This window comes from Equus caballus, chromosome 28 (assembly GCF_041296265.1).
Source record: "Equus caballus isolate H_3958 breed thoroughbred chromosome 28, TB-T2T, whole genome shotgun sequence".
Taxonomy (NCBI): Eukaryota; Metazoa; Chordata; class Mammalia; order Perissodactyla; family Equidae; genus Equus; species Equus caballus.
The window spans coordinates 32914203-32926508 of record NC_091711.1 but is presented as its reverse complement, the minus strand read 5'-3'; the positions used below and the strand labels follow the sequence as shown (position 1 = coordinate 32926508).

The 12306-nt window shown below is 44.1% G+C and overlaps 1 protein-coding gene and 1 long non-coding RNA gene across 2 annotated transcripts; one reads left to right on the top strand and one right to left on the bottom strand.

The window, feature by feature from the left end:
• Positions 1-444: 444 nt before the first annotated feature.
• LOC138921307 (uncharacterized) lies at positions 445-2192 on the bottom strand. Its single transcript, XR_011433795.1, has 2 exons — positions 1629-2192; positions 445-1243 (listed from the first exon to the last, which is right to left on the bottom strand). It is a non-coding gene; the product is annotated as an uncharacterized lncRNA (long non-coding RNA).
• Positions 1471-9721, top strand: UQCC6 (ubiquinol-cytochrome c reductase complex assembly factor 6). Its single transcript, XM_003364284.5, has 2 exons — positions 1471-1706; positions 8607-9721. The coding sequence occupies exons 1-2, from the start codon at positions 1599-1601 to the stop codon at positions 8700-8702; spliced, it is 204 nt and encodes a 67-aa protein (XP_003364332.1). The 5' UTR covers positions 1471-1598; the 3' UTR covers positions 8703-9721.
• The last annotated feature ends 2585 nt before the right edge of the window (positions 9722-12306 follow it).

Genomic DNA, 12306 nt, shown 5'->3' with positions numbered 1-12306 from the left:
AGCAATTTCGTAAGTGAAATATACAGCTACCTACCATACGCTGCAGCCATTCTACTCCTGGGAATATACCCAATAGAAATGGAAGCACATGTTCACAGACGTGTCTGAATCTTTCTGGTATACTTTACTCTTCATAGCAGCTTCATTCCTACAAGCCCCAAACTGGAAACAACCGAAATGTCCACCAAAGGTGAATGCATAAACCAACTGTGGTATAAACATAGTCAGCAATAAAAAGAAGTGAACTACTGATACACACAACAATGTGGCTGAATCTCAAAATAACTGTGCTGCATGAAATAAGCCAGACCAAAATAGTACCTACTTATGATTCCATTTACATAACATTCTAGAAAATGCAAATTTATTGTTACAGAAAGCAAATCAGTGGTTGCCCAGGGAAGGAGGCGATGTGAGAGGAATTAGAAAGAGGCACAAAGAAACTTTTGGGGGATGATGGCTATGTTATTTTTATTGCAGTAGTGGTTACACAGGTGTACACATGTCAAACCTCATCAAATCGTATACTTTAAATATGTGGTTTATTTTGTCAACTATGTCTCCATAAAAGTGTTTAAAAAGTGAATCTACCCTTCAGAATTCAGTCTTGCATGAACCTTTTGCTTAACAGAAAATCCATAAAGCACAATCTAAAAATGCATAAACTAAATAATGTCGATTTCAGGTTTCATCTTTTCCAGCGGCACCGTAGCACACGGGCAGAGCTGTGTGGGTGTGGCTGTTTGATATAAAAGGACGCCCGGCACAAGGACAGAGAATGCTTTAACTTCACTCCCTCGAGGGTGACTTCCCTCAAGCAGGCACTGCTCAGCGTGCCAACCTCCACCCGCTCCCAAAACGTGGTAAACGCCAGCAATCTCCCTGTGCGTGCGATGAGACAAACGCTGCAAGAATCCAGCCAGCTCCGAGCCCGAGACTCCACCACTGCCAGGAAAAATCCTACTACGGGGAGAGTGAAGAGTGTGACGAGAGCCTGGGGCTGGGACAGGACTGGGAATCGGTTAAAAAAAAAAAAAAAAAAAAAGAAAGACACTGGCCAGGGTCATCCGGCCGCGCCGGCGCCGGCAGTGCCCTTGCTTTCCGGTCCGGCGCAGCCCCCAGCCCCTGCTCTTTCGGTCCCGCCCGCTGGCGGTCCGTTCCGGCTTCTGAGCGCACTTCCGGCCGCCCTCTGAGCGGCTGCCGAGCGGGGTGCATTCCCCGTACAGTCTCTCCTGGGGTGCACCTATAGGGCAGGCGGGGAGTGCGGGTCCTCCTTCTAGAGTCTGAAGGTTGGCGGGGAAACCACCCGCCGTGGGCCTCCCGCTTGCTCCGCGAGAGCTGCCTTTAAATTCCGAAGGCCCAGCCCCTCCTCCCCCGGAAGCGCTTGAAGGCGGGTCTTGGGCCTGCAGGGCCTTCGTCCTCTCAGCGCCCGCGTTTCCTCAGTGAGGACACGGGGAGGCGGGGGGGAAATGAGGGGAGGACCTGGGCGCCCAGCTCCCGCCCCTCCGCGGCCGGGCGGCTCGTTTCCGGCGCGACTTAGTTGTGGGCTGGGACCCTTGTAATACCGCCCGCCCTCCCTCCCGGTCCAGCCCCCAGCCATGCCAGCGGGCGTGCCCTGGGCCACCTACCTGAAAATGTTCGCTGCCAGCCTGCTCGCCATGTGCGCCGGGGCCCAAGCGGTGCACAGATACTACCAGCCGGACCTGGTGAGTGCGCGGGCGGCCGCGGCCTCGCTCCCAAACCGCCCCCGTCTCCGCGCAGCCGCAGAAATGATCGGAACACGAAGTTTGGAGCATCTCTGCCCTGGGCCTTAGGGTGGCATCCCATTGCATTTAGAGCAATGCATGGCCTGCTCGTACAGGTTTAGGGTCTTACACGGTCTGGCGCCTGCCTGCCACCGGCTTTACCTTCTACCGTTTCCCCCTTGTTCCCTCTGTTGCAGCCACACCGGCTTCCTTGCTGTTGCTTAAACTCATCCAGCCTGTCCCCACCTCCAGGCCATGCTTTTTCTCTTCTTGGAGTGCTTTTCCCCCAGGTCTTGGCTTGATTTCCTTCTACAAAACCTCAGGCCTCCGCTGAAATATCTTCTCCAGCAGGAGGGTCCTTTGGACAGCTCCTAAAGGATTCTTCCTCTGCGATTCTGCCTCAGTCTTTTGTTTTCATAGAGCACTGTCATAATTTGCAATCATTTTATTCCTTTGTTTAGTGGTTCTTGGTTTCCTCCCCTGGAATGTAATCTCCAGGAAGGGACTGTGCCTGTCCGCTTCACACTTGTATGTCAACCACTAGAAAAGAACTTAGAATGTAGTAGATGCTGAATAAATACGTGTTGCATGAAGAATGAGTGGATGTATGCATTTAAAGGAGGGAGAAATTTAAATTTATCTTAATAAGCATTCATGGAATTAGGAACTGGCAATTAAAGGTACTTTTGAGGAGTGATGCGCTTGGGGAGGTGGAGATGAGGAAGTATGGTGCAAATAATTGTAATTGTAAGAGGGTGCTAAGTGTTATGCTATAGATGTGAATGGAGTGCTTTGGAGCGCAGTGTACGGAGCAGTCATTTCTGCCTGGACTCTGCACAGGTTACACTTACGGAGAACCAACCGTTTGTGTTTCTCATTTCAGTTAGTTGTCACTACAGTTTTGGCGGTATTTATTCTTGTTTTCAGATGAGGAAACTGAGTCTTGGAAGAGTGCAGGTGACTTCCCAAAGTCGCTTAGCTTGATGAGGATTTGAAGCCCAAGCTTTCTGTTTAATGTTTCTCTCTTTTGATCCTGTTAATAAAATAATACAACACCCTTGTAAAACATTCACGTTGAATTGAAGTATGTAAAGTAAAAAGTGAAAAATCCCCCCACTTACAAGCTCCTTTCTCCAGTCTCCTCCTCAAAGGTCACTACCGTTTGATGGTGGGTGTATATCCTTCCAGACTTTTTACTATTGTTGAAAACACAGAGACACACACTTATTTTTGGGGGTGTTTTTCCTCATATAATAGGAGTTCATATACACATTTCTCTGCAACTTGCTTGTTTTGGTTAACATCTGTATGAATAGATGTTTGTTTATATCACTGGGCTTTTCTCTTTCTGACCAATGCATAGTATTTCATAATACAGATATTCCGTATATTATTTAGTCAATCCCCTGTCGACATTTGGGTGGTATCTACTTTTTGTGCAAACAATGCTGCAGTCGCTCTGTCTTACCACTTCAGACTGCCTCTCTTTTGAGTTCTAGGGAAGCATCAAGGATACTTAGTGGAGACAGAAGAGGGTAAGAACCTTCCAACGCAGTTCAGTCTCTGGCTTATACAGGAATAGACATCAGGCAGGCCTTACAAAAGACGGAAGGAATGCCTGTGATTTGACCCTGGGAAGCTGACCTTTGATTCACCCATCTCATTATAAGTGGGATTATGCAAGGGTTGTTACCAGAGCTACCGGGACCTTGGGACGAGGCAGCACGAAGCCAGAATCTCCAGAAGGGCACACTGAAGCGCCTCAGGCCGCCTCATCCTGATTGGGCTGTGACATTGTTAGTGGGGCTCCTCTGTAGACTTGAGGCCAGAGTGGCTGGCCGTGTGTAGGATGCTGTATGCCTTACTCACATTTAAGGAATTTACCTACATCTGTTGGTATTGTTCCAGTGCTTACTGCCACTGGCGGTGATTGTGAACAACCTCGGGCCTTCCCAGGAGTCTTTCCCTCTGGGCAGCTAGAAGGTCTAGGTGGAGTCCAGAGCAGAGGAGACCCTGGGGGCTGCCTAGGGCTTGTGCTCAGTGCTGTCTTAAGGGAGTAGCATTAAAGGCGCTTTTCTCTAGTTGTCCAGCTCACCGTCAAAATGGGAGAGGAGGCGAGGACTCGAGGCAGGTGCTCTGTCCTGGAATACAGGGGTGCCTTTCGCTTGAGCTTCCCTTTTGCAGCTTCTCTAAAGTCCTCAAGCAGCGTGAACAGAGGAAAGGACGATGAGAAACCATGCCACAGGGGCTCCTGACAAGAAGCAACCAAAGTCTTAAGTTTACTAACCAGTCAGTGATTAACTGTTTGTAAAGTTTGTTTGTAATTTTACTTTTACTTGTTCTTTTTTCCTTAATTTATAATCTTTTTTTCCTCCCTGCTTTTTCTCCCCAAATCCCCCCAGTAAATAGTTGTACATTTTAGTTGTGCGGTCTTCTAGTTGTGGCATGTGGGACGCTGCCTCAGCGTGGCCTGATGAGTGGTGCCATGTCCGTGCCCGGGATCCGAACCAGAGAAACCCTGGGCCTGGGCCTCCGAAGCAGAGTGCATGAACTTAACCACTCGGCCACAGGGCTGGCCCCCTCTGATCTTATTATTGACGGCATAGTAGGTCAAATGTTCATTTTTGGTTGTCTCCAAACACACCCATATACACACAAACTGCTATGTAGAACCTCTGATAACATTGATAAGTTTTTTTTTTGAGGAAGATTAGCCCTGAGCTAATATCTGCTGCCAATCCTCCTCTTTTTGCTGAGGAAGACTGGCCCTGAGCTAACATCCGTGCCCATTTTCCTCTACTTTATATGTGGGACGCCTACCACAGCATGGCTTGCCAAGCGGTGCCATGTCCACAGCCGGGATCCGAACCAGCGAACCCGGGACTGCCAAAGCAGAACGTGCGCACTTAACTGCTCCGCCACCGGTCGGCCCCCATTGATGACTTTTGATACCAAAAAACTTATTAGTCTTTTAAAAATTTCTTATATATTTAATATGTAAATAAAACTGCTGTCTTAATAAAAGTTAAATTGTCATTTTAGCTTTATACTGTATTGGAAATTCAGGTCACCCCAAATTTGTGTGTGTGTGTGTAGTTGTGAATACTTTGTAGAAAATTGAAACATGTTGTTATTGTATTTTATAGGGCTTTATGGTTTCACATAATTTCCTGTTGTGACCTGGGGGAAAAAATAGCTCTTCTAAGTTAGTTTGGACAGTTTAATGAACATGAAACAAGCTACATTCTTTGCTTGTAGTGAAGGGATTGGAATGTCAAAATCCTAGGACTACTTTTAAGAGAACAAATTGTCATATGTGTTACTCAGGCTTTTATTCCAGTTCCCATCACTGATTTCTTAGAAAGTCACTTTCACTTCAAAATGAGAATGGTGCTGTGTAGCACATCTCTTACCTCCCTACCTCTCCTATTATCCTGACTGCAAACCCCATAGTCTTTCCTAAACTATTTTATTTCTTTAGGATTAATTAATCAATAGGAGATAAAAGGGTAACATGAGCCAGGTCAAGGTGTTTGAACTTTAGACATTGAAAAGTGATTGAAGTTTTCTGATATGACTGAAATTATGCCAGAATGATCTTGCAGTTTTGTGTAAAGTAATTTGAGTAAAGATTTTATTTCTCTAATCTTATGAGTTTATAAGAGTCCTGAGCAAAGTCTGTTGATTTACTCCTTCAGCACGTTTTCTGACTGCCTCTGATAATGAGGGGCGTTCTCATAGGATTGTAAGAAATAAGGAGGAGATTAAGGTGTGATCCCTTTCCTCAGGGACCTTACAGTAGAAACTGATATCTGATAGAAATGGACTGCTCTAAATCATGATATACGACCTCATGGGTTTAACTCCGGTCAGAGATGGGTAAACAAAGCGTGGTGGGAATGGTGTGGAGGGAGTGATACATTCCATCTTCCTCGAGCTGTCACTGAGGTGGGCCTTGGGTAATGAGAAGGATTTCGGTAATGCCAATATGAGAGGCCATGTGGAAGAATACGTGCAGGGGACATTCCAGATGGAGAGAACAGGATACACAAAGGCCTGGAGATGGAAGCATGTGAATACTTGACTGAAATGCCTTTTAAGGTCACCATCATCTCCATGTTGTTAAATCCTATGAGTCAGTTATCAGTCTTCCTCTTTCCTGACGCGTCGGCAGCGTGTGACACATGGAATACTCTCTCCTTGAAACACCTTCTTCACCTGGCTTCTAGGACATCACTCTCTCCTGGTTCTTCTTCCTCATTGGTTGCTGCTTCTCAGTCATTGCTGGTTCCTCTTCACCCCCTTATCCTCCCAAGATTGGTAGGCCACAGGCCCTTGTCTTTGACCCTTTGTTTCTGCCTACATTCACTTCCATGATCTCATCTAATCTCAGAGCATTAGTTATTATTTATATACTAGAATAATACACTCCAGTCTGGACCTCTCCTTTGAGCTTAAAACTTGGTTGTTAACTGCACCCTTGACAGTTTCACTTGGATGTGCAGTGAGCATGTTCAGAACTGAGATCCTGGTCTTCCCCTAACAGACGTGGTCTTCTCCTTGAAGTCTTCCCTATCACAATAAATGGTGACTCCATTCTTCTAGTTGTTCAGGCCAAAACCTAGCCGTCATCCTCAACTCCTCTCTCATACTGCACATAGCAAATCCCTTTGGCTTAACCTAAGAAGTAGATCCAGAAGTTCACCGCTTTTTACCACCTCTGTTGCTACTGCCCAATTCAAGCCACTGTCAGTCATCTCTCATTGCAGTTATTGTGCTACCTTCGTGACCTGTCTTACCCCTTCCACCCTTGCTTTCCTGCAGTCCATTCTCAACAAAGCCACCATTGTCATCTTTTTACACTTGTCAGGTCATGTCACTTTTCTGCTCAAAACTCTCCTGTGACTTCCCGTCTTCGCACCGCCTTTCCCTTCCTGGCCTCTCATGGAGTACTGTGCACCAGCTGTGTTGACCACCTTGCTTTTCCTTGAACATAAGGCACATTCCTGCCTCAGGTCCTCTGCTTTTCTGGTTCCATCTGCCTGAAACTCGCCTCAATATCTGCATGGCTGGCTTTCTCATCCTTCTTCACGTCTTTGTTCAGAAGTCACCCTTTCAGACAATAAGCACATGAAAAGATTCTCAGCATCATTAGCCATCAGGGAAATGCAAATCAAAACCACAACAAGATACCACCTCATAACCACTGTGATGGCTATAATTTAAACAAAGCAAAAAAACAAAACAGGGGCCAGGCCGGTGCCATAGTGGTTAAGTTTGTGCGCTCTGCTTCGGCAGCCCAGGGTTCGCAGGTTTGGATCCTGGATGCAGACCTATGTTCTGCTTGTTAAGCCATGCTGTGGTCGTGTCCCACATACAAAATAGAGGACAGTTGGCAATAGATGTTAGCTCAGGGCCACTCTTCCTCACCAAAAAAACCCAGCTAGTGACAATTGTTGGTGAGGATGTGGAGAAATTGGGACCCTTATACAGTGCTGTTAGGAATGTAAAATGGTGATTCTGCTTTGAAAAACAGTTTGGCAGTTTCTCAGTGAAACATAGAGTTATATGACCCAGCTATTCCACTTCTAGATTTATACCCAAGATAAATGAAAGCATATGTCCACATAAAAACTGCTACATGAATGTTCATAGAAGTATTATTCATAAAAGCCCAAAAGTGGGAACCATCCAGAAGTCCATCGACCAATGAGTAGTTAAATAAAATGTGGTTTATCCATATAATGGAATATTATTGGTCTTAAAAGGGAATGAGGGGTTGGCCTGGTGGCACAGTGGTTAAGTTTGTGCACTCTGCTTTAGCAGCCTGGAGTTCGCTGGTTTGGATCCTGGGTGCAGACCTACTCACCGCCTATTAAGCCATGCTGTGGCAGGCATCCCACATATAAAATAGAGGAAGAGGGGCACAGATGTTAGCTCGGGGCCAGTCTTCCTCAGCAGAAAGAGGAGGTTGGCAACAGATGTTATCTCAGGGTTAATCTTCCTCAAAAAAAAAAAAAAGAGAATGAAGTACTGATATGTGACAACATGGTGAACCTTGGAAACATGCTGAGTGAAAGACACTAGTCACAAAAGACCTCAAACTGTATGATTCCATTTGTATGAAATGTCCAGAACAGGCAAATCCATACAAACAAAAAGTAGATTTAATGGTCCCCTAGGGCAGCAGCTTGGTGAGCGGGAGGGTAGTGTGGGAATGGGAGTGACTGCTAATGGATATGGGGTTTCCTTTTGGGGTGATGAAACACTTCTACAATTTATGGTGATGGATGCAGAACTTTATGACTATACTAAAAGCCACTGAATTGTATACTTTAAATGGGTGAATGGTATGAGATGTGAATTATTTCTTACTAAAGTTGTTACAAAAAAAAGTCACCTTCTTGGGCTTTTTTTGACCACCTTTCTTAAAGGCGGTTTTGTAATTTTTTGCTCACTGCGTTATGCTTTGCACATAGTAGGCACTTACTGTTTTTGAATACATTGATTCCTGATAGCTGTTTTCTGTGCCAGGCACATGGTGGAGAGTCAGTCAATAGTGCAGGGATGAATTTCCAGATGTGGAAAGCCTTACTGGGACTTGTGATCCGTCAGTTGATGTTGATGCATCTCCCTCTGTGAGTCCTCTTGTTCTTAAGATGTAGCCCGGATGACAGGCATATAAATGTGGGGCCAGAAAGCGACTCAGAGTGACCGCAGGCTCTCATGATGAAGATTTATCATTGAGTAGCAGAGGACTTTCTGTTCTTTTTTACTCTTTACTTTCTTTGGAGTCTTTCAGGTCACATTTAATTACAGTCTGAGAAAGCACTGGTATCTATGTTTTGTTTTGTTGTGTAGACGATACCTGAAATTCCACCAAAGCCTGGAGAACTCAAAACGGAGCTTTTGGGACTGAAAGAGAGACAACACGAACCTCAAATTTCTCAGCAGTAGAAACCTCAAAGTACAACTCTGCCAAGAACTCTGTGAATAGTATTATAAGTCTTAAATATGTATTTTTAAAATTTATTGAGTCAAACTGTTTGTCCTTAAGCACCTAATACATTGCTAACTGCAAGGGGAGGTGCTTAGTAGATACTGACTGATGCAGTGGGATTTAATGACGGTTTGACCAGTGTGTCTTGAAAACTGCCAAAGTTTCTATCATCAGCTTCCTGAATGTGGTTTGATGGATATTTAGTCTTGAATATGATGTGAAATAGGGTATTTGCACTGACTCTTGCCCTTATAATTCTGGTTTATTTCTCTGAATAACCTTGACTATAACGGCAAATGGAAATTATAAATTAACTGTAATAAAAGTGGCATTGACTTTTAAATGAATGCTTATGGTGTGAAGTTAATATTTCTCTAAATATAGGAAAGTACTATTTGTACTAAACTGAATTAAGTTGAAATATTTAAAGTTTGAAGTTTTTGGAATTGTGTACGTAACAAAATTATAACAGTTGTGGCTTGGACTGTCACAAATTCTTTACCCCCAAATTTGAGAAATCGTGTTGGCATTTCATTTTTCTTATAAAACATATTTATAAATAACTGATAAAATGAATATTATTATGGGTTGAATTGTGTCCCCCCTAAAAGATTTTGAGTCCTAATCCTTAGTCCCTGTGAATGTGACCTTATTTGGAAATAGGGTCTTTGCAAAAGTAACCGAGTTAAGATGAGGTCAATGGGGTGGGCCCTAATCCAGTGTGATGCCTGTCTTTATAAGAAGAGGAAAACACCATGTAAAGGACACACACGGAGAATGCTATGTGACAACAGAGGCAAAGACTGGAGTGACGCGGCTGCGAGCAGGGAACACAGAGGGCTGAGAGCCATCACCAGAAGCCTGGAAGAGGCAAGGAAGGAGTCCAGCCAGTCTCGGAGCGCGGCTCTGCTGACACGTGGATTTCAGATTTCTGGCCTTCAGAACTGAGAGAATAAATTTCCGTTGTTTTAAGCGACCCAGTTTGTGGTTTTTGTTATGTCAGCCCGTGGAAACTAGTAACAAACATTTCAACCTTTTTTCTGAGTCTATAAATATAGGACAAAAGTAATTCATAGAGCAGTTGGCTTTCTGTTCAGGGCTATTCTAATACAAGAAGTTTTTCAGAATTCTGCATGCTTAAACATAATGTCTAGGCTTACTTCTTAGCCAGTTAGCAGATTGCTACCTGACATAGATCTTTGGTGTCAGTGTTGAAATCTTAAATATTAAATCCCTAAATGCAAACAAAATGTTTTTGTTTCACTCTCCATAGTAAATACTCTTCAGTTTAACAGTATGAAGCAACTAAATGAAATAGCTTCTTTCCAGCCTTATATCAAGCTCGCTCTTTTCTGCTGCCATGTCATGTGGTGCCTTATCATATGCTTCCAGCACCAAGAGGCCTTCCGATTCCGTCAGTGACAGACGAGCGGTAGCCTACCCTAGGGAAAGGATTGGCATTCTGGGTAGAAGATGGAGTTTGGAGTTGAGGCTGCTTGCTGTTTGCTGGGACTTCATTGACTCTGGCCTTGTGCATGAGACTGACCTTCTCTGGATCAAATTTCATAGCTGCCATTAACTCAATGCTTTTTTCCTCAAAAAAATTGTATACTTTACAAATGGTGAAGCTTGCCACAACTGCCAATTGCAAGGGCTTTGTATCAGACTGGAAGAAGTTTGACTATTTTTTTTTAATTAAAGGAATTCAAAAATGGTTTCCTAAACGAGAATTCAGTATTTCTAATCTGGTGCCTAACTTCCTCCCAACAGTTGGAATTCCCAGAGGTGTCAGGAAGGGCACTTAGTATAAATCAACACTAAAAATCATTTTTAGCTCTGAACTAGTTTCAGCAACTGAATTTGTCAGGTGGAGTTTTTATTTCTCATTGCTAAACTGCCAATTTCAGATTCCAGTTCTCCACTAACTTTAGTGGATGAACACCAAGTTGGTGAGCTTTGATAAGGCATTTTGTAGATAGCAGCGAGGAGCCCCTCATTACCTTCCAGAATGAAGGCCTGGGGGCCTCTCCCCGCCTTGGCATGCAGAAAGGACCTGCCCTCTGGGGCCAGTCTCTGCACAAGGGGAGGACCCTCGTGCCATGGGTGAATGCGGTGGACCATACTTGAAAATAGGTCCTTTCATAGGTAGAGTGATTGGTCTAGTCGTTGAGGAAAAAACTCATGATTTGAACCCAACTCTCCTACAAGACAATGGCTTCATGAAGGTGAAAAGTTAATTTTCTAGCTATTAGAAATTTTCCAGAAGTAAAAATGCCATAATTTCAGTAGGTACTGATTCTAAGTGACTTTCACCAAGATATATATTCTTTTCCTTTTTTGAAGTTGACCCCCATTGTGAAAAACATACTTTGTGATGGGTGTTGAAATGTGTTACTCAGATTCCACGAGGAAAGGCTTGCTGCCCCGGGCTGAGTGCTGTCAGTGAGCAGCCTTCAGTTGCCAGCTCCTACACACTTGCCATTCAGCATGACACAGATCGGGTGGGCAGCTCTGAAGGGCCCTATTGTAGCTCAACGCCCCACTGGGTTGACTGAGGCTGTCTTTGTTCCTACCTTGACAGCTGAACTTCTGCTCAATTCCATTTCCTTTCCTTCCACAGGGGTTGATCCGAGGACACTCCTTAATAAACATCCTGTACACTAAACTCCATCCCCGTGCTTCCTGGAAAACCAAATTGGTGACATATACAAACCAAAAATTAAAACTAGTATTAGATTGTTCCTTAATAAAGCTGTGGAGGAAAAAAAGTCCAAGATAGACCAGTTGCAACCTGTTTGGCACACTATGGTAGGTCAGTTAAAGAGTTGTTATACAAGGTGTTTATGATGTAGCTGTTTCTTTTTACCAAAAACTAAGGGAGTATGATACTTTTTATGCTTCGTGCTGGAAACAATGGACATTTGGAATTTGTAATTAGAGGATTTTGAGGAGCAAAAGTTTCACGTCTCTAATTTAATGCAATCTGATGGCTTTAACTTCTGTATCATAACAATCATTAAAAATGGTAATTTATAGTGGCCAAAAAATTGGAAACAAATTATAGCTAATAGCTAACGTAACACTGAATTATGAAAGGAAGCTATACCTTAACTATAGCATGTTTCTCTATGACTGAGCTCCCATTTTATTTCTTGTAAGAGAAAAGGAGGGCAGATTTTTAAAAAGATACACATTCAACTAGAGTAGCTGGTGATTTCAAAACGATTATGGCAAGCTAACCCTAGAAAAACAGCTTGTGGGGAAGGGTAGGAAGGATACAATGAACAGAAATACTAGAAACCCAGAAAGGGGTCCTAGATTTTCAGGAAAATTGTTTAGTCCCTAACAAAACTTATAGTACAGGGGCCAGCCCTGTGGCCGAGTGGTTAAGTTTGCAGTGCTCTGCTTTGGCAGCGCAGGGTTTCACGGGTTCTAATCCTGGGCGCGGACCTAGCACCACTCATCAGGATATGCTGAGGCGGCGTCCCACATAGCTCAACTAGAAGGACCTACAACTAGAATATACAACTATGTACTGGGGGGCTTTGGGGAGAAGAAAAG